Consider the following 26,901-nt stretch of genomic DNA (forward strand, 5'->3'; position numbering starts at 1 on the left):
AGACGGTGGTTGAAAGTTTGGCATCGCAAGTGTTCCCCAGCCACACTGAACTACAATACTGTCGTTTCCTGCAAGGACCGTCTAAGCTGTTTGGCCTCTAGACCTTCCCAAGTGCTCTTCCCTCTGCCTGTCACACACTTCGCTGCTCACTCCTCCTTCCCCAAGTCTGGTCCTCACTTGGCTTCCCTTTTCCACCTGCTCAGATACAGTTTCTCAGCCCTCCCAGGTAGAGGGTCCCTTCCTGCCCCCAATGTCCCTGTCATGGGCCCTCACAGTGCGGTAGCGCTGACAGCTACACCGGGAGCTGACCTGTGTGCAGGGTGAGAGGAATGATCACCTGTTCCTGACAGGTTCCCGCTCCGGGCCCGTTCTCTGAGAGCAGAGACTGTCTTCTGTTCCTCATTAACCTCCTGTACCTCATCTGGTGCTTGGACACAACTTGTGTTCTCTAAATGTTTGTTGAAGGAGTGGATCAACAGTTCATTTTTGCTTTACACTTTTGAGCCTCAAGGGTTTTTTTGGCCACACCATAGGGCGTGTGGGATCTTAGTTTCCCAACCAGGGATCAAACCCACATCCACTGCCTTAGAAACATGGAGTCTTAACCACCAGAGAAGTCCAGAGTCAAGGGCTTTTCCTTTTTTTTGGAGCCAAGGGTTTTTTAAGTGGTCAAGTGTGTCCTGTCGCACAGCCACGTCTTGTGTGTACACACTCGGCGGGCGCCATGGGGAGTGGAGAGATGACCTGTGTCGCTCCTGTTCTGAGGTGCCCACCGGCTCTGTGGACCAGCAACAGAACTAGAGGCAGGTGTGGTCACGTGCTGGCGAGTCCAAGGACGCCCCATCACAACCCAAGACCTCCCTTCTGCAGGGTGTCCTGAGAACCGCTGGGAGCAACTGTGAGCAATGATTCTTGTCTGTGAAGAAGTAGAAACCCACATTAGGAGGACTCAGCAGGCTGCCCGCCAACTTTGGGGGAAGGCATGTTGAAAAGTGCAACCTCATGTAGGTAACAGCACGCTGGAGGTCAGGTGTAACCCAAGAGAGACTCTTAATGACTTAAGAATAGAACACTTTATTTTATAAATAGAGCGGAGACAAAATCGGATGTATTTAGGACACCTCCACCTGGTTTCCTTGGGCATCTTAGTTGAGCTTTACTTTGTCTAGAACTTAATTACTCATCTGTTTCGCTCAAAATTGGCTGCTCCTGCTTCTCCCATCTTCCAGCCCTCCTTTCCTGGGACCACCTGATGCTCAAACCCAGAAATCCAGGTGTTTCTCTCAACGCTTCTCCAGTTCTCAGCCTTCCTCTCCTTCCCACTTGCCTTCCTCTAGGTGGGAGTTGTCCTCCCTTCTGGCTTTCTTGATTCCAGTCTCCTTTGGGTTTCCCTGGTGGCTCAGACAGTAAAGACTCTGCCTGCAAATGCAGGAAACCCAGGCTCGATCCCTGGGTCGGGAAGATCCCCCGGAGAGGGAATGGCCATCCACTCCAATATTCTTGCCTAGAGAATCCCATGGACAGAGGAGCCTGCTGGGCTATAGTCTGTGGGGTCTGAAAAGAATCAGACACGACAGAGAGACTCACACTTGCTCCAACCCATTCTCCACCATATTGTCAGTGTGCATTCTAGAATGCAAGTCCGATCCCATTATCCGTCTGCCTGAGGGTCTTTGGGTGGTCCCCTCCACACCCCCCCAAGTTCAGGCTGTCTTGTTTCACCTCTGCCAGATGACCTGCATTTCTTTGTAGAGATCAGGACATTTGTTTGTTTTGAGATGTATCGCCTTTCCTCCTTTAACTAATTCTCCTGGGTTCTTTAACGCTTTTCCCCACGTGGGTCCCTGCTTGAGTCTCTGGCGGGGAACGTGCCTCCAGCATTTTGAGTGTCTAATGTTGCTGGACACATAGAATGCTCTGTGGTGCCTGCTGAAAGATCAGCTCAGAGGACAGGGCGGGGGGTTCGCTGCTGGCCTAGTTAGGTTAGGATTCTGGGCTTTCACTGCCATGGCCTAGGTTCGATCCCAGGTCCAAGAGCTGAGAAACCATGAGCCCTGTGGTGCCGCCAAAAAAAAAAAAAAGATTAGATAAGAGGAAGCAGAGACTTTAATTTACCTTGAGCTATAAAGGAATAATATCTGGCCCTTCCAAGAACAGGTTTTATTTTAAGGTGGGAGAAGAGTGTTAAGACCCCAGTCATTTACTGGAAAAGATGGCTGGGGAGTGCTGGTAAGAGAGCAAGCCAAAAGGAAACCCCACAGAGCAGAAAAAGAGGTGATCTGGGGACGGTTTGCCTACCTTAGACCATTAAGAAAACAGCCCATGTCTGCTGTAGCAGGCTGCCAAGGAAGGTCTCCTTATTTATACAAGAAGGGGACAGGTCTGCAGTAGGTAATTAATGACTCAGACTCGTTTCCAATTTGACATCCTACATTTAGTTCTTAGAGTCAAAGTTGAAAATTCAAGACAGGCATTCTGAGTCATTGTGAGAGCCACCCCTTCCCCCACACACACCTCTCATTGCAAGCCCCATGGGAACAAAGACATTGTCTCTGCCTTCAGCAGAGATAGTTTTGCATTTCGAAAACAAAGAGGTAGAAAGGAATACCTTGATAGGAGATTGTGTTTGAGGATTTAAGCTCCCAAGTCAGGAGATCCAGTCAGCATCCTCTCGGGGGCAGCGCACACCCCGCAGCAGACAGCCCGTGCCTGCCAGAGCCCTCCCTGCCGCGGCTGTGAGCTATGGCGGACGGGGCGCCTTCACCTTGATCCTCTAGGCCGCCGGGTGTTCCACTGCTCCAAGTTAATGTCTGCTCTTAAGCGTTACGTTATCTGGTAGCAAGGTAGTCATTTATAATTTATATACTATGTGCCGGCTTAAAATAGAGACAAGAGGATCATCGGCGTTCTGAAGCTCCTAGTTTTCCAAAATAACATTTCTTCGGTGAAGTCTGCCGGTGGGAATTAGAAAAACCTGCCGTGAATTAAAAAGCCCTTTGTCCTGAAGTCAGGCTGGGACACAGATGTGCCAACAAGCATTACTGGTAAAGACCTCCACCTCTGGGGTGGCGCTGGGGCCCCACTGAGTTCCCAGAGTGGGCACAGGGGCAGAGCTAGAGGGACATTTGGAGAAACGGCCCCCGTGAGGGACAGAAGCCAACCCGCATCTCCACCCCTTGTCTGCTGAGTATTTATCCAGCTGCATCAGGTCGTAGTTGCGGAAAGCGGGATCTTTTGTTATGGCGACAGGGCTCAGTTGCTCTGTGGCATGTGGGATCTTAGTTCCCGGACCAGGGTTCGAACCCACTTCCCCTGCATTTGAAGGTGGATTCTTAACCACTGGACCACCAGGAAAGTCCCTGTGCTGCCTTTGGTGTCCTTTCGTGTAGGCTGCTCCTTTGCTCTATTGATGTTGACAGTACAGACCAGAATGTACCGTTGAGTTCCTTGTAGGGAACACACTGTCCACTCACATACATTAAAAATAGAAAAACCCTGCTTGAAAAATCCCTCTGTTAGAGTCAGGTCTTAGCAGAAACGAATTGAATCTTAGAGGTCTTGCTTGTTTTTTTCTTTTTTTCCTTCTTTTATAAGAAGTCTCTGAACCTGAAATTTTCCCCAGTGCTTTTTCATCATATCTGGAATATGCCGGGACCTTGGGTGGAGATTTCTTTCATGAGGGCAGGAGAAGAACAGACGCCCCTCTGAAGTCCTGTGTCCTTGCTCTTCTGATGTTTGGTGACCTCGTAGTATTTGAATCCACCATCTGTGACCATTGGTCTCCATGATATGGCTTACACTCATCCATGTACCCGGGTGTCCATTTGAATGTCCACCTGATACTTGGGGGCCGCTAGGGTCTGGGCGAGGGGCTGCTAAGGAGTAATGTGGGAACATCCTGGGTGATATAACTGGAGAGCCACAAGGTGGCAACATTTACTAAGCTGCTGGGCATTTTCTTCCCCTATTATGATATTGAACCTACTTTTCCAGCCATAAGATTGAAGAGCAGAGAAAAAGGGTTTAGCAGCCATTGCTTCAGGTCCTTCTAAGGGAACACTGTGGAATTAGCACACAGCAGTGTATTCCTGTCTGTTTGTCCCCTGGGTTTCCTGTGAAATTGCTGTGTGAGTATAGGTGGGACCCTTTCCCCTACAGCCTCCGTTATACATCGTTACGGGGGGAGACTGTGATTTTGCTGGCTGGTCTCTGATGGTGCCTTTTCCTCCTGATTTGTGACTTTGATTATAACTTCCTCCCCTATATTGCTTTTAAAAATATCTAGTAAAACTTGTCTTTACATTTTAAAAAGCTAGCCTTGTATCGAAGGGCAGAGTCGTGATTAAAAAGAAGATCGACAGTAAAATATCGAGGAAATGGATGTCCCTGGGAGCTCACCCCGGGTTAACTGGAGAAGCTCGACTCTCCTAAATGAGGATGCTGTTTACCAGCTTTCCAAAATTAGCTTTGGGGATATTAAGATCTGAAAGGAACTGTCCAAGGGAGGTATTGTGTATGCTTTGCAGCGATTAAGCCATTAAGCTCTAATTGGTATTTTCCCACTCATGGTTTTGTGCAGGAAGCTTCACAATTATTTAGGAATTCTGTGCTCACCAGCCATCTAGCGTCGTCCCCACCTTTCGGAACCCGAGAGCGGGGGGCACAGAGGAAAGGGTTTTTCCTATGAGCGGACTGCTACTCCGGCTCAGCCAGCTTCCCTGTGGGTTCTTCCCTTGCAGATGAAGTGGAAGGGGAAGGACCTGTTTGACTTGGTGTGCCGGACCCTGGGGCTTCGCGAAACCTGGTTCTTCGGCCTGCAGTACACAATCAAGGACACCGTGGCCTGGCTCAAGATGGACAAGAAGGTGGGCCTGGACCCCGAGGACACTAGTGGGTCTGGCGTGGGCTCCGAATTTCCCCTGAGTGTGTGTCTAGCCTGTTGCTCATCATGGAACATTACAGGTGCACAGTAGAGAGGGAGCGGGTCGCAGAGGAAGTCACGTGGGACGTGGGTCTGGGGAGGCCCCTCCTCTGCTCTCCAGGCCCGAAGAATCCCCCAGGACTGACCTGCCACCACTCCTGGCTTCTTCGTTTGTCATTGGATGTCACCTGATTGCTCCAGGCTTTATGCTGTTCAGTAGACTGAGCCTGGAGTCAGGCTTTGTGAATAAAAATTACTATTGTATTATCTCTCTCTCCCTCCCCCCCCACCCAATTTATGTCTTTGAAAGATTTTCTCAGGGCTCATGTTCTTTAGGGAATTTTTTTCAAGTCTTTTTGAGAAACACCATGGCCCAACTCAATTTACTCATTACCATGATCTAAGGAATAAAGAGTGCCCTGGTCCCCACAGTGAAGGAAGAATGTCTCTTTTGTTCTCATGCTTCCTGGGGCCTCTGAGGCCTGGTGGACGAGTCTGGGCTCCCAGCAGTTCTAATGTGGCTCAGAAATGGATATTGCCTCGGGGAACTACCCTCTGCGTGGGTTCTTATATGCGCACAGAGACACTGTCACCTACTTACCTGTCTACCTAACCACCAAGATGCTGAGAGCAGGGCCATACGTATTTGTCAGTAACTCCTAAAAGACCCCCAAATCTCAGAGTGAGTCAGTGTCGAATTCTTAGCCCAGATTACTCCCTGCAGTTGCTTACCCCATCTTATTATCTGCTGCTTGGCATGATAAACAGTGCAGGCCTTCTGTCTTTCACCAGTTTGACGCTGAACCCAAGTGTTCAAATTGTGTTTACGCACGTAAATCCGAATTTTCTCATTGGGATGGCTGCCGGTTATAAATTTCACGTGGAAATTCCCAACGATCATGAACGTCCCCGATCAGGTTTATTTTTAATTTCTCAGGCACCGAGGCCAGGAATTTGGGCAGGAGCCTGGAGGGTTACCCACCAAAGGCAGCAGAACCACTGGTATCATTTTATGGCTCTCGGCAAAGTAAATTTGCAGTCGTACCTGAGTGTCGGCCAAATGGATATTAGACTGGGGGGCCTCAGGAGCCATGGAGCCTGCTGCTCAAAAGAAATAAATTATGACACATGTTAATGGAGCCTTGTAGCCTGTCACATGGCATGTTTATGTCCTGAGATGAAATTCATTCTGGAGAGCAGATGGCTCAAGCTTTCCAGTGGGTGGATGGAATTGTTAGAAGATTAAAGGCCGCGTGGTTTACTGGCTGTGCTCAAGTAGTTCATGGGGGCCTCTCTAGAGGTTCCTTGAAACACAGGGTTGCCCCAATGGACAGGTTTCACCTCTTGTTGCTCAGTTAATGATGAGATGATTCGACAGAGGTCTAGTTTATCATCTCTAAGCTCCACTCCACTGTGGACTTAAATGCTGGAGGTAGGCAGCCAGACCAAACAGTAAAGGAAGATTCCACGACTTGAGAAAATTAAAAAACCTTCAGCCTACCGTAAAGGATAGTGCCTAAGACCCTCAGGTTATAAATTTCTAGTTGTTAGCTATCTCTGCAGCCTTGAAAACATTGGTGCCTTAATATTCTTAGCTCCACTCACCACTTGGGGGTATTGATTCATTTGGTTCAGAGACGCCATGTGAGTGAACATCACCTCCTGTTATAGGTGGCTCTGTGAATGCTTCAAACTGTAGAATCACAACCCTTGGGGAATGTGACGAATTTAGAAGGGAGAACAATGTTTATACACTCCCTGCAGAAGGTTCTTTGATGGTGGCCCCGGGAGGGACAGGGGCCAACCTAGCTTGTTTTCCTTTCGCTCTGCGATCCCACAGGTGCTGGATCATGATGTCTCAAAGGAAGAGCCGGTCACCTTTCACTTTCTGGCCAAATTTTACCCTGAGAATGCCGAGGAAGAGCTGGTTCAGGAGATCACGCAACACTTATTCTTCCTGCAGGTACCCCTTTCCATGCTACCTACCGATCCTAAAAGTACCCACTCCACCCACCCCCCCAGAGGCGTGGCCACAGAGGCAGTCTGGACTGACCCCTCTGTGTTCACCACACATGCCTCCACGTCCTGAAAACTCTTTCTCCCTCTGGAAAGCCAGTCCCTCTGGTTCTGTAATGAAAAAACAAGCTTCAGGACAGAACTCTGCTTGAGCGATGAGAATTGATATCAGATGAAATTGCGGAAGTGTGATGGCGAAAGAACCCATGCCGGTAGCAGCTCCCTCACTAGATCCATCTCTTTGGAGAGGGATCCCGTTTTCTTCCCCACTAACTTAAAAGTACTAGGTAGTTGCCCTGGAAGTCTGAACAGAGAATCTTGCAAAAAGGAGTTCTACCAAAAGTTCAAAATTCACTCTCTTGAAGGTGGGACTTCAGCATTCCACCGACACTTGAGATTCATCAGGCTTCAAGCCACTGTTTGTCCAGGGTTGTCTTATTTTCCATTTATTTTCCACTCCAAGATTGTGAGCCTCTTTAAGGCAAGGCTCACTGAGTGCACGGTGGCCATTCTGTAAGTTGCTGTTCCACTGAATTGAAGAAATCAGGAGATCCATAATTGGAGGTTCAGAGACCACTGGAGCTGGCCCCCTGGAGGGGCAGCCAGGGGACAGGAGCGAGGGTGAGAACACTTAGTTTTGTTTGTGTTCCTGCTGCTTGGGCAGAGTGCTTCCCCAGTTCCAGGGTTAGTTTTTGTTTGTTTTTTGCTGTATCTTGAGGTCTTTAGCATCTTAGTTCCCCAACCAGGGGTCGAACCCATACCCCCTGCAGTGGAAGCTCAGAGTCTTAACTGCTAGACCACCAGGGAAGTCCCTCGTGGTTGGTGCCGGGCGCTGGGAGATCAGCGACAGAAAAAACCCTGCAGGGGCATTAGCTATATGAGTCCCTGGGGGCTCGGACAGTGAAGCGTCTGCCTGCAGTGCAGGAGACCAGGTTCAGTCGCTGGGTCCGGGAGATCTGGAGAGGGAAATGGCAGCCCACTGCAGTGTTGCCTGGAAAATCCCGTGGACAGAGGAGGCTGGTAGGCTGCAGTCCATGGGGTCGTAAAGAGTCGGACACGGCTGAGCGACTTCACTCTAACTTTTCCCAGAAGCAGGCATATAGGCTATCACCCAGTCCTCCTACGGGGCTTTCTGGGTGGCTCAGTGGTAAAGAATCCACCTGCCGGTGGAGGAGATGCTTGTTTGATTCCTGGGTGGGCAAGATCCCCTGGAGAAGGAAATGGCCACCCACTCCAGTATTCTTGCCTGGGAAATCCCAGGGACAGAGGAGCCTGGCGGGCTACAGTCCATGGGGTCGCAAAGAGTCAGACATGGTTTAGCAACTGAACAACAAAACAACAAAGTTTACCCCCCCAAAAAAGTGTGTGTGTATATACACATGTATATACATTCCCTCTACAACATTCTCATGCCAGACGGAAGCCCTTTCAGCTTTTCTGTGCTGCTGCTGCTGCTAAGTCGCTTCAGTCGTGTTTGACTCTGTGCAACCCCATAGACGGCAGCCCACCAGGCTCCCCCATCCCTGGGATTCTCCAGGCAAGAACACGAGTGGGTTGCCATTTCCTTCTCCAATGCATGAAAGTGAAAAGTGAAAGTGAAGTCGCTCAGTCATGTCCGACCCTCCATGACCCCATGAACTGCAGCCTACCAGGCTCCTCCGTCCATGGGATTTTCCAGGCAAGAGTACTGGAGTGGGGTGCCATTGCCTTCTCCAGCTTTTCTATAGTGTGGCTTAAAAACCCGAGGGTTAGAGAGTTGCCGTGCTTTAAATGAAGCCACACAATGACCTTCTGGGCCCCAGAACGTCCCGGCCTTATAGAGATGGCTTTCTTGGAAGCAGTGCCTACTCTCCATTTGACTTTGGCTCAATTTCCCCTTCCACTGAAATGCTGGAGCGCTCTCATGGCTGAGCAAGGCAAAATTTACTACTTTTATGAATCTGGTGACTGTTGACGTCTGTGAAGGAGAATTGGCTTTCCTGTTGTGTTTATTTCAGCCTGCTCCCACTTGAGGAGGCCCTCCTGCCTCTCTGTCTGGAACATCCCCCCACTCCACCAGGCTAAGAAATTAGATGCCATGAGATATGTTAATTCAACATTATGGCTTAAGAATTATATTTCCTGGACCTCACATGGACTTAAAGGTTTAATCGATCAAGCTTTTATTGCTTCCTTTTTTCCTTAGAGCAGGCACATTGAAAACGATGGTTTTCTCCCTGCAGTCATAACTCAGTGGCCTCCCTGACTTTGGGCTCGTGTTAAGACTTCAAAAAACAGACTCCATTGGTCTGGTTGTGCGTGTGCTCAGCAGGGGCCAAGGCTGCAGTCTTGGCCTGTTCCTGACACCCCTTCAAGTTCACAGCTCTCCTCTGTCACAGCCCAGTCAGTCTCTTTCTTAACCACCACAAAGATTGTTTTCTTCTTCAGCATTTGATCATGAACAGAAGAGATAAGATATGGATTTTTTTTTTTTAATGCCTAGCCATCTTACCAGTAACTTCTCAGGGCTGAACTCCCAACTTGTCAGCAGCATTAAAAAAAATTAAAAAATCATACCCTTTGTCAGAAAATCATTAGCAGGCAGGTGTGGCAGGGCTCGTTAGAACACTCTGCGGCACCGGCTGCGAGCCGCCCTCACGGCTCCCCTCCGCTCGCACATTGTCGCACCTCCCCTTTCACCCCCTGCAGGTGAAGAAGCAGATCTTGGATGAAAAGATATACTGCCCTCCGGAGGCGTCTGTGCTCCTGGCTTCTTACGCCGTCCAGGCCAAGGTAGGCTCAGAGAAGACACAGGCATTCTTTCTGAGTGTTAATGCATGTCACGGGATCATGCCAGACATCCACTTCTCTGGACTCTGTGGGCTTCAGAGAGACTTGCCCCGGAAAGCGGGATGCTCTGGGACGTGTGGGCTTGGGGACCACTCTCTCTGTCCCGCTTCGGTACCATCTTAGCGTGTGTGTGTGTGTGTGTGTGTGTGCGCGCGCCTACCAATGATAAGTGTACAGCTTGATGGATTTTCTATGTAATCCTGTTTGCACATGTGGTTAATTATATTCACCGCGCCAACCTCTCATTTCATTAACTGGGAAAAATGAGTTTATCATCTCCAGTTTTGGCCAGACGTGGCCTTGAGGTCAGAAAGGCTCAGGTCCTCACTGCAAACTCATCTTCTGAGGACCAGCAACCCTGTGTGACAGGACCACACCCTAGAGAATGTTCTGTTTCATGCCCCCCAACGGGTGTGCTGGTTCTGCTTATGGTGGGCACTGCAGGCCCTCGGGCCCACTGAGCCCAGCGGAGCTGTCTGGTGACCTGAGAGTCTTTCAGAGAAATGGCTGCAGTTTGGGAATGGTGGGGCAGGGAGCAGTGTTCCTATCCGCTCTGTTTTTATAAGATGAACCGTAGGGTCTACCCAGGATGCTTCATGCCCCTCAGGTTTCCTGCTTTAGTCACATGCCACTTGCTCTTTTGTTTTTTCGCTTTTTAACTTACCTTGGAGTATAGCTAATTAACAACATTGTGATAGTTTCAGGTGGATACCTGAAACGCAAAGGGACTCAGGCATGCATACACATGTGTCCATTCTCCCCCAAACTCCCCTCCATCGAGGCTGCCTGTTGACACTGAGTAGAGTTCCTTGCTGTGCACACCAGGACCTTCTTGGTTATCCATTTAAAATGCAGCGGATCGTGGATGCACGTCCATCCCAAACGCCCTGTCCCTTCCCCATCGTCCCCCTACCCGCCTTTTGCCCTTGGCCCCTTCGCTGCCCCGTTTCACTGCAGCGTGGGAAGATGACCTCAGAACTGGGTCACTTTCGTTAGCTTTGTAATTTTGCACAATCTTTTCGGTTATCATTTTTCTTTTTTAATTAGAGGGCTCCATAAAGCCATTTCCCTGAAACGTTCCAGAAATTAATAAGACCCTCAACTTCTTAGCCCACTTTTTAAGGGGAGCTTAAGATAATTTCAGATCAAAGCCAGGAAGGAAAAAAACTGGCTCACCATTTGGAGGAGAAAAGGGTCTGTACATGTTCGTCACACCAACAGAAGCATCCGGGTCGCTGGATGACTCGTCTAGTATTTGCTGAGTATTTGCCGGCCGGAGAGGAGGCTGTTGACTCTGTCATGGATACAGACACGAAGCGAGCATCTCTGCCCTCAGCGGTTTGTTCAAGGTCGTTCGGGCAACCTTGGGTAAAGCTCAGGGCAGAACCCACAGCCTTGGGATTACATCTTGTGCCTTGCCTGTCCCGCTGCCCTGACAAATGAGTAATTGAGAAAACAGAATGGGCCTGGATTCAACTAAAACATATGCTTCCTTTTCTGCTTTGATTAAGAATATTAATAACAGGGGAAAAAACGTGTCCTTTCAATCAGTAGCGCCCTGACAGTGATGAAGCAGTTGCTGTCACTTTCATTAAATCCGAGCACTTCCTGGCCCGGAACCGAGCTCCTCTCCCGCCTGCTTTCTCCCCAGCCAAGAGGATGCCCAGGCTCCCAAGGATACCACCTCCCTCTGAAGGACTTCAGTTCTCAAAGGCCACACTGTCTTTGTACAAATTGGGGGAGCCCCAGATTCAAAGGCCACTTGTGGAAAAAAAATAACTTTTCAGGGAGCCAGCAGATGTTTGCTTAAACAGGTTTCACTCTAGGAAAGCCCTCCTGATTTGGATCCTCCTAATTTAGAGATGAAAGTGATGCACAGACAGCATGTGTGGTTCATATGGAGAAGCGTGTTCTAGCTGTTTTTCCCGGTGTAAATTGTCACAATCGTCCAAACAAAGGTGATCTATGGCTTGGAGTCTGCGTCTGGGAAGCTAAGGATTATTGGACCATACTTCCAGTTTCTAGGACAGCTGTTGATATGAATAGGGTGCCTCTGGTTGTAACACTGATCTGGTCTTATACGTCACAGTGTTATAACATGAATATTTCTTGAGGTTCCTCAGAGGAGTCTTTTCCGGAAGCTAAGGATCAAGAAAGGTTAATAATTTGTCTCACAATACTTGATCTTAATTCTGTTTTAATTGGAATTTATAGCCCACTATTTTTTTGAATTTTTTTTTTAATGTGTGTACCATTTTTAAAGTCTTTATTGAATTTGTTACAGTACTGCTTCTGTTGTTTATGTTCTGTTTTTTATTTATTTTTTTTTGCCCAAGAGGCATGTGGTATCTTAGCTCGCTGACCAGGGATCAAACCCATGCCCCCTGCATTGGAAGGCAAAGTCTTACCACTGGTCCACCAGGGAAGTCCCTCTATAGCTCACTGCCTGATGGACAGGATTTGAAGGAAAAGGGAGCTAGAGAATGGAGCCAGGATGAGAACCCTAGAGTCTGATTGCCTCACTTAGCTTTTGCTCATACCATGAGAGGGGTCTCTGGGTACCACACTGGTACCAACCCTTTCACTAAATCCCAGGTTCATTTATATGGTCACACCCCTGCAAACTTTTCAATAAATTGTACCCATTTCTTCCATTATATTCCATTTCTTCTCTTCACAACCTTTCTGAGACAGACAGGAACTGTAGAAGTGTGGTGCGGAAAGTGAATTTGAGTGCGTTAACACTTGGGACGTAATTACGCACCAGTGTATTCATTACAGTGTTTCAGCTGTTCAGCTGGTATCGACACAGTTCATTCTAAAGCATAAACAACTACCCTTAAAGCATACGTACAAATATTAATCACATGGTTCAGTTAACAAGAACCATATTTCATAGTTGAAGTTTAGGTTATATTTCAATTAAAAATATGGGCTGTTTTTTTTTCTTTTGGCCTAGTCATGTGACATACCAAACCATCTTGCAATGTTTTAAGCCACCTGTTGGATTTCATATTGACAGTTTGAAAATGTGTTCTTATTAAAAATGACTTGGAGAGGGAATGGTATATAATTCCGCAATCTTGCAGGGCTGGCCAGCAGATTCCTAGTGCTCGGAGAGAGGAAGGGCTGGTGGGAGGGAGAGGAGGCTTGTTGTTTCTTAGTGCGCTCCGATGCCAGTCGGGCAGAGCACCAAAAGCAACTCAGAAGTTGGGTGTCTGTAAAGTGTAGGGAGAGCGAGTGTAAGAGTTGAGGCTGGAGAGGTCTGCTGGGAGCAGATCATAAAGAGTCTTAACTTCATCCTGTGGGTGATGCAGAGCCAGGGAAGGGTTTATATTTTAGACAGATCCTTTGGTGGCTGTGTGCAGGACAGAATGGAGGAATACCAGTCTGGAAGCAAGGAGACCTGGTAGAAGGCTGCGGTGGTCATCCAGACAAGACTGTGGGATTCACGCCTTGGGCAGTGGTCAGCTGGATGGGAGGAGACTGACTTTAAAATATCCAGGTAAAAAGGACTTCCTTGGTGGCCCAGTGGCGGAGAGTCCATCTGCCAGTACAGGGAACACGGGTTCAATCTGTGGTCCGGCAGGATTCCACATACCAAGGAGCGGTTGGGCGGGTGTGCCACAGTTACTGAGCCTGAGCTCTCGAGCCCTTCAGGCCACAACTAGTGAAGCCCTTATGCCTAGAACCTGCCTAGAACCTGTGCTTCTCAACAAGAGAAGCCACCGCAACGAGAAGCCCGTGTGTCACAACTGGAGAGTAGCCCCCATTTGCTGCAACTAGGCTTCCCTGGTGGCTCAGAGGTTAAAGTGTCTGCCTGCAATGTGGGAGACCTGGGTTCGATCCCTGGGTTGGGAAGATCCCCTGGAGAAGGAAATGGCAACCCACTCCAGTATTCTTGCCTGGAGAATCCCATGGACGGAGGAGCCTGGTGGGCTACAGTTCACAGCGTCGCAAAGAGTTGGACACGACTGAGCATGACACATGAGAAAGCCTGTGGGCAGCAGTGAAGACCCAGCACAGCCAAAATAATAGTAAAATTTAAAAAAAATAAAAAATATCCAGGAAAGAAATATAATATCTAGGAAAAAAAATATTCAGAAGGCAAAACTTGATGTAAGTGGTGCTGTCCTCTGCATATCTCCCTTTTAGAGGGACTTATCATTTTACAAATGGGTATTTTCTCTCTCTCAGTGTTGATTTTGAGATATGTCATGTTGGACGTGTAGATGTAGTTGGTTGATTCTAACTGCTGTATGGTAGCCATTGATGAGTAAGCCTAATTTATTTTTCCATCCTCCTGAGGATGAGGTAGGTTTAGTTTCTGCTGTTTCCCTATTATAAGTAGTGTTTTACTGAAAACTCTTTACATGCTTCCTTGTGTACATGTGCTAAAGCTTTTTCCCCTTAAAGTACATCTCTAGAAGTAGAATTGCAGACACATCCTTGAATATAAAGAACTCATAAGTTTCTAAGAAAAAATATAGCAGGAAAATGGGAGCAGAGGGTATGAATAACAGGCAGTTTATAGAACATGAGAAGAATCTGTAAATACAAAAAGACGCTCAGTCTCACCAGTAACCAAGAAAAATAAGAATTAAATGTGGCGCTGGTGGTAAAGAACCCGCCTGGGAATGCAGAAGACCTAAAAACCCAGGGTTTGATCTCTGGGTCAGGAAGATTCCCTGAAGGAGAGCATGGCAACCCACTTCAATATTTTTGCCTGGAGAATCCCATGGATAGAGGAGCCTGGCAGGCCATGGTCCATAGGGTCGCAAAGAGTCAGACATGACCAAAGTGACTTAGCAGGCACACACACATGGAAATATTTCAAACCCATGAAGTTGCCAAAGAATTGATGCTTTTGAACTGTGATGTTGGAGATGACTCTTGTGAGTCCCTTGGACTGCAAGGATATCAAATCAGTCGATCCTAAAGGAAATCAGTCCTGAATATTCATTGGAAGGACTGATGCTGAAGCTCCAATACTTTGGCCACCTGATGCGAAGAACTGACTCATTGAAAAAGACCGTGATGCTGGGAAAGATTGAAAGCAGGAGGAGAAGGAGACAACAGAGGATGAGATGGTTGGATGGCATCACTGAATTGATGGAGATGAGTTTGAGCAAGGTCCAGGAGTTGGTGATGGACAGGGAAGCCTGACATGCTGCAGTCCATGGGGTCGCAAAGAGTCGGACACGACTGAGCAACTGGACTGAGCTGAAACAACAAGGTTGTACCATATAGCACAGGGATTTGTTGTTGTTTGGTTTCTAAGTCATCAACTCGATGGACATGACTTTGAGCAAACTCCAGGAGATAGTGAAGGACAGGGAAGCCTGGTGTGCTGCAGTCTATGGGGTGGCGAAGAGTCAGACACGACTGAGCAACTGAACAGCAGGTGATTTACAGGAGCTCCATATATTATGAATATTAATCTTTTGTCTTTTTTTACATGTCAGTCTTGTCAGTCCTTTTCTTTTTATGTTTTAAGTGACTTTTGATTTCAAATGATTTCATCAACCTTAATATACACATGTTCTTCAATATTTTATCCTGATGTTTTTATGGATTTTTGTTTATAAGTTTAAGTCTTTAATCCATCCGGAATTTAGTGACTGGTGTGTTGTAGGGATCTGACTACTTATTCTATATATGTATCGATTAGACCTCTGTGTTTTGTGAAATCCTGTTCAGAGCGCTTGGTCTCATTTTTCACATATAGAAGCAGAGGAAAGTATGGGTTTCTGTTCAACAAGTGACTCTGAGAGTCCTATAAAAGGTAGACTGCTTTCTTTTTTTCTCATTTCTTTTATTGTGAATAAACGTGTCGCAATTTACCCCAGTGAAAAGCGGATACCTTCAGACTCTCTTTAAACCATGCATTAGGGATGGAAACATGCTATTTATAGCAACAGAGACATTTTCTTTTTAAACTCTGAAGTCGGGGATGGGGGCCAGAAGGCTACCTCAAACCTCTAAACTTCTCACAAGTGGCCAGAAGTGGTAAAGTAAAACTAATGAAAACGGAGAGCTTCTGAGAGAGAAGTTTAAGATGCAAAGATCCACATATCATTAAACTCTTGACTTCCCTCATCATTCACTGGCAAATTGGTTTCTTAAAGTTTAATTTGGTCTCAACATGAACCAATCCTTCTCTCCCTGCCCTAAGCATGGACAACATCACCCCGGGCGTCCTGGGTCTTCCCCGCGTGTGCTGTCTACCCTGCGCTTAGGTTTTTACGCCCACCTGACAGCACCTCTTGACATGTCTTTAAAATTCACTGAACGGCCAGCCACCCATCATCTCCCCTTGGAGCCTAGAATACCTCTGCTGCTCTGCTTGCTTTTCCTCCCAGGAGGCCGGTGAACTCCCTTCTTGAATTTAAATTCCATTGGTTTATATCAGGGGTGGACCCAGGTTTTGTGGGGCCAGAAGCTTCTATAATTTAGGGGGTTCTTTTAATGCAAGAACACCATATTATGAATATAAAATCAGGTCAAGGCCCATGCAGGTGCAGAGGCCTGAAACCCAAGCCTCATTATAGCTTCCCAGCAGATTCACTCCTTGTTTTATCAGGGAGCCTCTGTACATGAAAGACAGGGAAACAGCCGTCTGCATCCATGGGGTGGTGTGACTCTCCTTTATGTTCACCAGCTACCACAACTTGAGGATCTTCTTCTTTTGGTTTGTTTTAAAGACATTTAAGAGCAGACCCATACCTCAAAGTGGCTTTAATGTCCGAAGTGGAATTAGTCCAGGGGAGAAGTTCCTTCAGCAGCGTCCCTGCCACCTCCCTGGTGCTCGGATGTAACGTTTGATCATTTGATCAGTGCCGTAGCTGGGAGCTCAGTATGATAATGTGGGTCATTACTCTCGCAAGCCTTTAGAACCTGAATTTACAGCTCTCACTTTGCATATCTGTTTGCAGAAGCACTCAGAGAGGCATGCAAGTGCAGCGAGGGCTTTGTTTATCATTCTGTCCCTCCAAAAATTAGAGAAGCCAAGAGTGACCAGCGTCTTTATAAATAACACAGGGCACGACAGTGACACCTGACGCCTTATGAGCCGGGCACCGTGCAGAATGCTTCCCTGGCTCTTCATCCCTGTCACACACATACACACACACACACGCACGCACGCGCACACACACGCACGCACACACGCACACGCACTTACTCACATGCACACACACCCCAGGAGGCAGGCACTATTCCGACCCTTGCTTTCCAGACAGGGAAGCTGAGCTTTAGAGACAGGGTTCCCCACTCAAGGCCTCGGGACAGTCCAGAGCGCCCCTTCAGAACCCTCCAAGACAAACGCTCTCCTTTGACAATTTGGAAGCAGGCTTGGAGAGGTGGCATGAGCTGAGTTTTTATCTTTTGACATCAGATTGTGTTGAATGCTGTGTGTTAGTTATAGTTTAAAAAAAAATGTATGGGTATTCCATTTGATCCCCCGGGGGAGTCCTGTAAGATATGTACTGGTTTTATCCCCATTTTACAGATGAGAAAACTGGAGCACAAAATGTCCAAGGTCACTGCTAAGAAGGGAAGAAGCTGAGATTGAATTTTTTTTAACTGAAAAAACAATATAGTACAATTCTGCTATTTGCACAATGATTATGAGATTCCTAAGAGATATTGATCCTTGGGGCTTCTACAGAAGAGTGATATGGGACGAAGACATGTTTTCCAGTTGATGAGAAACATCTTTTTTCAATCCCATGAGTGTCCATTGAAAAACACACCAGAAATCTAAACTTGAGATTCTTGGAAAGAGAGGGGTGGACCATGTCCTGATCCAATTTGGTGGGATGTAGAACCAAGAGCCAAACCTTTTTTTTTTGTTGCCAGTGTTGGTAGTGAAAAGCATAAATGTTTATAGAAGAATATACTAAAACACTGAGCTTTGTTGTTTTGGATCAAGAGGTAAACCACTGAATACTAATTGACAAGAGACAGGGTTTGATGTTCTATATATTTTATGGTTAGTTTCTTTTTTTAAAAAACTCCTTCATTTCTGATTATTTCCTGGTCAGACTAACTTTCTAGGAAAGAAAGAGATAATTGTTTGAAATCAGGAAGTTCCAAGTTATTGTCCCCTGTGGGTACATGAAAATGCAGGGCCTATTTCTGGCCCTCCTAGTGATTCTCTCGGAGAAGGCAATGGCACCCCACTCCAGTACTCTTGCCTGGAAAATCCCATGGATGGAGGAGCCTGGTAGGCTGCAGTCAATGGGGTCGCTAAGAGACACGACTGAGCGGCTTCACTTTCACTTTTCACTTTCATGAATTGGAGAACGACATGGCAACCCACTCCAGTGTTCTTGCCTGGAGAATCCCAGGGACGGGGGAGCCTGGTGGGCTGTCGTCTATGGGGTCGCACAGAGTCGGACACGACTGAAGCAACTTAGCAGTAGCAGTACTGATTCTCTCTGCAAATTTAGGAAAATCAGTTAACCTTTTATTTGTTTTTTTGTTTTGTTTTGTTTTTGTCTGTACAGTAAGGATGACAGTGTTGGCATCAGATTTTTCCAAAGCATTTTCAGAGCCTTGAATGAAAGCTGTTAAAAATATTGCCAGCACTGTCCCCAGCTCCCACCTAGCACTTGGCTCCAATTACCAGCCACTTAGAAGTATGTGTAGGTAAGACTCTTACCACCCGATGCTAATCATATCTCACACCCAGTTGTGTTGTCTCTTTTCAAAACCTAATGTTTTGGTAGCAGTGGCTTCCTTCAGGAGTTAGAAAATGTAGCCACATTTCTCTACAAATGTCACATTCTTATTAGCACATCACCCATCCATCCCGTATGGGATTATGCGACTCTGTTCACAGATATAATCAGCTTCGTATCTTCATCCGAGGATAACAAACTAGCAGGGTTGAAATCTTGACGTGTCATCGGAATTGCATTGCTTCCCGGGAGCTGGGGGGACGGAGGCCGAGTCGACCTGTTCAGAAATGCAGTTGTCTCTAGAATCTCAATCTCTCGTTCACCTTCTCTTCTCCTTCCAGTACGGCGACTATGACCCCTCTGTTCACAAGCGGGGATTTCTGGCCCAAGAGGAATTGCTTCCAAAAAGGGTAAGATGTCAAATTTCCTGTTTGGGAAGACATAACCGAAGGACCTGCAGGAATACACGATGGCTGTATCGAGAACGTTTTCATGAATGTTTTGTTATCAGTCTTGAGTAAAGATTTGTGGAATTCCTTTGGGGTTGTCAGGACAGGCTTGGCCTGTAGTTGGTCCTTTGTTTAGAGGTGGGTGAGCAACACTGGTTCCCAGGGAGCGGTATGGAGCAACCTGAGTTCAGCCCAGCAAAGTGAGCTGTTTGTAGCTGCAGGGGGCAGGTGGATGTGTGGGTGCTGTAGCTTTTAATCCCTGGTGTCTTTGGTCTGGCTGATTATCCACAGAAGCAGGCCTGCCCTCTCTTTAGCCACTTCTGATTCTCTAGCTCCACTCAGCTGTCGTGTGTGATAAAGGCCTGCTCCCCCCTTTCCCCTGGTTTGACCTGCACCCCTGATGGCTTCTGTAAGAGTCAAAGGCAGCTCTCAGGCCAGGGAGTCCTGCTAATGAGCAAGGTCCTGCCTCTGGGCTGGACGGCCCAGGAGAGAGGGGCCACTGCCAGCCCAAGGAATGGTGCAGCCTTCTGAGTTGTGACTCAAGTTGAACGATGCTCATTTACTCACCCACCTCTGCTTGTGACTGGCCCCCTGTATGCTGCTTCTGGGGCTCCCCTCGTGGCCCAGATGGTAAAGAATCTGCCTGTGATGTGGGAAACCCAGGTTCAGTCTCTGAGTGGGGAAGATCCCCAGGAGAAGGGAATAGCTACCCACTCCAGTATCCTTGCCTGGAGAATTTCATGGACAGAGGAGCCTGGAGGGCTACAGTCCATGGGGTCACAAGGGGTCAGACACAACTGAGCGGCTAACACACACACACATACACATGCCTTGCTATTTTGTAAAAATGATGCGTAATTATCAAAAAGGCACACAGTACTCAAACTTCCTTTGTGTGTGGGTTTTGCTCTCTTCCCCACCAGGTAATAAATCTGTATCAGATGACTCCGGAAATGTGGGAGGAGAGGATCACAGCCTGGTACGCGGAGCACCGAGGCCGAGCCAGGTGAGGCTGCTCCTCGCTGATGGACGTTTCCCCGTGGGCCTCTTTTTCCTTTTTTAAGGAACTGCAAAACTGGGACGTGCTTGTTGAACAAAATGCAGTACCGGAGTACACAAAAGGAAAAGGGAGCGCTGGCAGCCGCTCCGGGCTCCGGCATTGTGTGTGTCCCTTTGCTATCGCGTGGAGGCGTGGGCACTCCCGCCTGTCGGGATGTGCAGACCTGCCGCATCCAGAGCTCATTTAGGTCCCTTTTAAGATTCCTGTTGTGTGCGTGCCCCGTAGCTTTTGCGTCCATTCCTTGACTGATGGCGTTTGGAGTAGCTGTAGGTCTCAGTTTCACAGAATGTTCTGCAGTATACAATCTTACATCATGATATACTTGTATGAGTCGTTCTGAGGAGAGATCCTTCAGAAGAAAAAGAGTTGCTGAGTCAAAGGAGGTGAGCGTTTTGTGTCTCAAAAGGTGCCTCCCAAATCGTCCTGCAAAAAAACTGTACCTTTTTACATGCCCGTGGGCAGAGTGTGAAAGGGCCCCACCTCCCTCCCCCATCCAATCCCCAACAATTACCAATCTAACTTTTGTGGTCTCAAAGGTGAAATTTTGTATCTCAAGTATCATTAGCTTTTCCCCAATCACTTTGGAAATTAATCATCTTCTCCTTAGCCTTTAACATATTTTTTTTCCTGTTTTTCAAACCAACTTCCTATGACATTTTTTTTAACTCTTAAAAAAAGTGTACCAGAAAGTGGACAAGTCATAAATGTAACACTTGATGGACTCCTACCAAGTGAAAACACCAGATGATCCCCCTTCATTCCTCCCCAGAGCTGACCACTCTCCTACACCCGACTCCATGGGTTAGTGTGGTCAGTTTTAAAGATTATGTAAGTTCGATCAGTTTCTGTTATCTGGGCCTCACTTCTTTTACTCAGGGTGTTGTATGATTTGGGCTTGTGGCCTGTAGCGGTGGCCCCCCTTTCTTTTTCATTGCTATGTAGTATTCCACTGTGTTAATAGCCCACACACCATTTATCCACCCCGCTGTTGACAGGCATTTAGATTGCTGGGTTGTTTCCTGGTTTTTGTTGTTATGAATAACATTAAACAATCTTCCGAACAATGGTACATCAACAATACATGTGTGATTTCAAGTTACTTCAGTTTGTCACCACGGTGTCCCCTCAGGGTTGAATTTTTAAAATTCATTTGAGGCCATTTTCAGATTGGAGAAGAGAAGAAGGCAGATCATAGACTTAAGATGTTTCAACACTCTACCTGTCTGAGAGTTTTTTGCAAGTCATCACTACTTCAGGAGCTGCCTTTAAGTCTGACTCATAACTTAGAAATGGGCGTCCTGGCTGGGGTTCTACAGCCTGGATTGCTCTCACCCCGACCTCCAGCAACACCCAAAGGAATGAGATCAGGAAGGGAGCTCTCAGGTTGCTTGCAGACAGAGATGCTTTGTTACCAAAACCTTCTAGGTGAAGAAATCACGCAGTTGGATAAAGCAACAGCTGAAATAAAATTGTGAACATCCAGATCCATTTGAGGGAGCAGATACACCACGTGCTCATCTCTAATTACTTGAGATGGGTGTCACTGTTTACCAAGGGCAAAGCGTGAAATTGAAGCCAAGAGACACGCTAATGAATCTGTTCTCTGGTTTTCACGGGGATGGGAAGTTCTGCCTGACCTCAGTGTGGTTAATAGACTCAGGGTTGGGCAGAGCCGGGCTGGGAGCTGGCGGGCTCACGTCTTCACGTGGGTTCGAGGCTCAGCTTGGCGCCCGCCACCCTCCAGTGACGGAGTCTTTCCTTCTCTTCGCAGGGACGAAGCGGAGATGGAGTATTTAAAGATAGCTCAGGACCTGGAGATGTATGGCGTGAACTACTTCACAATCCGGGTATGTGGAAGCCCCTTCGAGTTCCCGGGGCGTAGAGGGAGGCGGAGTCAGGGGCAGACTGCTAAAACGGGTCCTTCCTGGTCCCAGGGTGCAGACACTTGGCGGGCTCAGTGGCCAACACGGGAAGAGGCAGGGAAGAGGGTCCGAGCGCCTCCGTTTCTATTCCGGGCCTTCAATTAGATGCTAGGTAATGAAGTGTTGGTGGAGCCTCGGGGGGGCCCGTCTGAATGCTCTGGTGGAACATTCGATTATTTCTGGCTCTGTGAGATCCGGGCCCACGGGGATCACCTGTAAATACTTTCTCCCCTCAGGACACGAGGAGAGTAAAGCTCCTTTTACAGATTACTGATTTGTTTGGGTGGGAACTCTCCCTGGCAGGCTAATTGGTTTTCTACTCAGACCATTAATACTCCGCTGTCCTCTGGGAACCTGTGGCTTGTACACTGGAGAAGCGTTTGTTTTCAACCCCCCGTCCATCCCTCAGAGCATCTTTTTTAATTTTTGTTTTAGCACCCTGAGCATTTTTCTCCCAAGGTTCTGTTGCTGGATGCAGTGCCTTCCAAAGAATTCATGCGATTTGCTGACCTATTTCATAGCCAGTTCCAAACTGTAAATGAGCAGACAGTTAAAAAAAACCATCCGCACTGGGCCACTTTAGTCATTACAGTTAAGGCTTGCTTTCCTTTTTGGAGTGTCCATAAATTTTGTATTTGTTGTTGTTTAATCACTAAGTCATGTCCTACTCTTTGAGACCCCATGGACTGTAGCCTGCCAGGCTCCTCTGTGCATGTAATTTCCCAGGCAAGAATACTGGAGTGGGTTGCCATTTCCTTCTCCAAAATTTTGTATTACGTTTAGGTAAATTGAAACACATTTAAAATACCCTCGGGATAGCTTTCTACTTTGTTTTCTAAATACATATCTTTAATGGATCATTTGCATAAAATAAGGTGCACTGACAAATCATGTCATTTTGTACAGTGTACAAATGCCTAAAAGGTTTTCCATGGTAATGCTGAAGGTTGTTTTGTAAAATGTTATCAATTCATATTTGCTGATCATTTGGTTTCTTTAAGGGCAGACTCATTTGACACATTTCTGTGGTTTTGTCCATACAGCTTCTCTTGCCCCACCACCTACATTGTAGAGAACTGGATCTTTATAATTCTTAAAAAAAAAAAAAAAAACAGTTTCTTTGGGGGCACTAATTCTACAGCAGCAGTCAGACTACATTATACTATCGTGTGCGTGTATGTCTCATATTGCATGACAGATGAGGGTAAGGAGTATTTTAGTGTCTTAGCATTAACGTTCCTAAAATTTCTCCATCATCTAAGGAAGCTGTGTGCTTGAAACAATTTAAAAGGGGCCTCTTCAGTCCTCGCCTCTCTCTGTTTATTCTCTAAAAGTCTTGGAATCATCATGATAGGAGACAAGAGGGTGGGATCCATTTTTTTTCCCCTCTAAAAATTTAAGTTAGAAACATAATGAAATATCTTGTTTTCCAAAATGTAGATTTTGAAAGCACAAAGCCTCACTTGTGTTAATGCAGTGGTTTTAAGAGCCCTGCAGACGAGCTCACGACTCCCTCACGCTTTGGTGATCGCACCTGACTCCAGGGTGTTAGATGGAGTAAAAAGATTTTCTCCTCCACCTGCTGTTACTTGGTACTTCTCCTCACAGTCGGGGCATGTCCTTTGCTTGCCGACCTGTTTTCCTGCCCTGGAGTCTTGGTTCCTATTGCTTGTTGTCAGCAAGGGAGTCAGACGCAGGGAGCTGGCCACCACCGCTGTTCGAGGGCCAGACTGCACAGGGCAGGGGCCCACACCCGCACCCGAGGAGGTGCGCACTGGTCCGCAACGTGAGGGCCCAGGGCATCGCCCTCCGGGGTGCTGGGTGCTGGCTGGACCACCATTAGAGGCATAGCCTGCATGCAACCTGTCAATTTTCAAACAGCTTTATTGGAGTGTAATTTACTTTCAATTCATTTTGATATTTTTTTCTCCCCAGTATCTTACAATAAAAAATTTCCAACATACAGGGAAGTTGGAAGACTTTGGAGTGAGGACCTGTGTGCACCCGCTGCCTGGATTCCAGTGGACAGTTTACTATAGCAAACTTGCTTTATCACATTGAAACTGCATTTTCAAGTAAAATAAGGCCACCTGATCACAGCTCGTAGAACTTTCTTTCTGGTAGTACAACCACCTCTCCTTTTAACATGAGGGGTGTTTAACCCTACAGGTTTTTATTCTACATCTGTGATAAGCCGGCTATATAATTAGCAGTAACAACACTTCCATTACCGCTGTTTTAGCCGCTGACACTTCCCAGGTGGCTCAGTGATATAGACTCGCCTGCCAATGCAGGAGTCGTGGATTTGATCCCTGGGTTGAAAGATCCCCTGGAGAAGGAAATGGCAACCCACTTGAGTATTCTTGCCTGGAAAATAACATGGACAAAGGAACCTGGTGGGCTCCTATCCATGGGGTTGCAAAGAGCTGGACACATCTTAGGACTGAGCATGCACACTCACAGTTTGTCTCTTGCTGGCAAAGGTGCAAGGTACCTGAGGTGGTGACGGGTGCCCCCAGTGACCTGTCCATGGGACACACCAGTCGTAAGAACCGTCTCATGTGGCCTCCCTTGCCCCAGAGCAGAAGGCTGGAGGCCCCTCCAGGTTCGAGGACAGTGGTGATTTCTGTCAGGAGCTGTTGAAACTTGTCACATGTAATGGTCTATGTCAATGCTGAGCAAGACCTCGAGCCTCAGCCGGAGCTGACAGTGGCTATTCTCTGTTGAATCTACAGAATAAAAAGGGCACAGAGCTGCTGCTTGGAGTGGATGCTTTGGGGCTTCACATTTATGACCCTGAGAACAAGCTGACCCCCAAGATCTCCTTCCCGTGGAACGAAATCCGGAACATCTCCTATAGCGACAAGGAGGTAGGTTGAGTACACAGCAGACACCCCGGCAGCCCAACGGAACCTTCTCTGTCTCTCCTCCTTCCGGAGCAGCCCAGGCCAGCCTGCTCCTTGTTAGCAGCAAGATCCTTTAATTCCCAGGCTTTGGGTTTTTGCTTGTTGATTTTTATTGCATTTACAGAACAATATTGGCATCCTGTTTTCAAATAGTATCACTAAACCCTCCCTGCTGACTAACAAGAGACCGGGAAGATCAACTTGTCAGGACTAAGCCCCAGAGAACTGTAAACAAACCAGAAAGTAACCCTTTCTTATTCCTTGGCTTTCTATTTCTGGTGAGAATTCTGTTTGTCTCTTAAGTGTGGTGTTTATTAAACTCTCTCTGTGTCCAGAGCTTGATTCAATGTGATGCAGATATTTATATATACATAAATCTTCGTAGGGCTTCCCTTGTGGCTCAGCTGGTAAAGAATCCACCTGCAATGCGGGAGACCTGGGTTCGACCCCTGGGTTGGGAAGATCTCCTGGAAAAGGGAAGGGCTACCCACTCCAGTATTCTTGCCTGGAGAATTCCATGGATTATATAGTTAATGGCCTTGCAAAGAGTTAGACACGACTGAGAGAGACTTGTACTCATTCACTCAAATCTCCATGATATATACATGAATTGTGCATATTATATATACTATACAAATAATATATACATACCAGCAATGATATAAACAAGGATATCAGACTAACTTGCTTATAAGAATTCAAGAATAAGGAATTTCACATAACTTGGATGAACACCCTAACGTAGAATTCAAGTATTACTGTATAGGATGGTCCTATATAGTAATAAGGAGTCCATGGGGTTGCAAAGAGTGAGTGACTGAGCTGACTGACACAGGATGGTGACTTTTCCCAAAAGCTGTAATCCTGTGTTCATTCACTCATTCATGCATTCATGGTTAAGTTTTTAAAATCGTTTTATTTAATTAATTGATTTATTTGTGGCTGTGCTGGGTCTTCGTTGCAGTGTGTGGGCTCTCTCTAGCAGCGGTGTGAGGGCTTCTCATTGCAGTGGCTTCTCTTGTTGGGGAGCACAGGCTTTAGGGCGCTCAGGCCTCAGCAGTTGCAACTCCCAGGCTCTAGAGCACGGGCTCAATAGCGCTCTGGCTTAATTGCCCCAAGACATGAGGAATTTTAGTTCCTGGACCAGGGGTCAAACTTGTGTCCCCTGCCTTGGCAGGCAGATTCTTAACCACTGGGCCAGCAGGGAAGTCCCCCTCCCTGGTTAATTTTCAAGGAATTTTTGAGCATCTGCTTGGTGTCAGGCTTCGTGAGGGAAACAAAGATGGAGCGAATGCAATCTCAGCCCTCAAGGAAGTTCTAGTCAAGCAGTGACTCAGCTGTCATGACACATAACTGCAGCGCAAAGGGCCGGTGACAAAGAGGGTGGCGATCCGGCGCGTCCCTGCCAGCCAGCAGCTTCGCCCCGGCTCTGATTCAGCCCTCACAGGAACACCGCCGCGGGAGGAGGGGCTGTGTTCTGGCTGCTCCGCACCCCCTCGGGAAGTGGGGACCCAGAGGGAGCAGGGGAGCTGTGTCTGGCACGGGGGACACCAGCAGAAGCCACGTCCCCTGCGGTTTCCCGGGAGACACAGAGGACGAGCTCCAAGACTCAGGACACAGGGCCCAGGAATGCAGGCCCGGGCAGTGCCCCGCTATGGGCTGGTACCCGCACAGCCAGGCCCGAGCGCGGAGGGAGTGAGTAAGAGACGGCTCACGTGGTCGCCTGCAGGGCCCCCACCTCCAAGCCGGTTTCCTGTTTTTGCCCTTCCCTAGTGTAGCAGCTCTGAGGAGAGGAACACCGGGCCCCCGGTTGCCAATACGTGGCTGAGCTCCCCTCGGCCACGCTTGACGAGACAGATTGAGCCTCTTAACTCAAAACATTCTGGCTTTCAGATTTTTTGCACGTAGCCCAAGAGATGAGCATTTGAGGTATTTCTTTTTTTTTAAGGCCCTGAAATGGAAAGTTGCACGTGACTCGAAGCAGCAGTAGGTACGCCGGTAGTTTTTCATCTCTAATTTCATAAGTCTGCTTACGGCGCATCCGCACACTTGGCGTGCTAAAAGGTCCCGAGATGCTCGTCCTTCACAGAAGCCAGGCAGTGAAGGCTCCCCTT

At 47.5% G+C, this 26,901-nt stretch overlaps 1 protein-coding gene across 3 annotated transcripts in view; it reads left to right on the plus strand.

The window, feature by feature from the left end:
* The window catches only part of NF2 (neurofibromin 2 (merlin)), a 73,614-nt gene that overhangs the window by 23,079 nt on the left and 23,634 nt on the right, over window positions 1-26,901 (plus strand). For all 3 annotated transcript variants that reach the window (XM_010828743.1, XM_010828742.1, XM_010828744.1), the window contains exons 2-8: window positions 4,740-4,865; window positions 6,762-6,884; window positions 9,626-9,709; window positions 18,792-18,860; window positions 19,823-19,905; window positions 21,731-21,806; window positions 24,617-24,751. In XM_010828743.1, the coding sequence (XP_010827045.1) occupies window positions 4,740-4,865; window positions 6,762-6,884; window positions 9,626-9,709; window positions 18,792-18,860; window positions 19,823-19,905; window positions 21,731-21,806; window positions 24,617-24,751 (696 nt within the window). The remainder of the gene's footprint in view (window positions 1-4,739; window positions 4,866-6,761; window positions 6,885-9,625; window positions 9,710-18,791; window positions 18,861-19,822; window positions 19,906-21,730; window positions 21,807-24,616; window positions 24,752-26,901) is intronic.

Source organism: Bison bison, unplaced genomic scaffold, assembly GCF_000754665.1.
Source record: "Bison bison bison isolate TAMUID 2011002044 unplaced genomic scaffold, Bison_UMD1.0 scf7180017864495, whole genome shotgun sequence".
NCBI classification, from domain to species: Eukaryota; Metazoa; Chordata; class Mammalia; order Artiodactyla; family Bovidae; genus Bison; species Bison bison.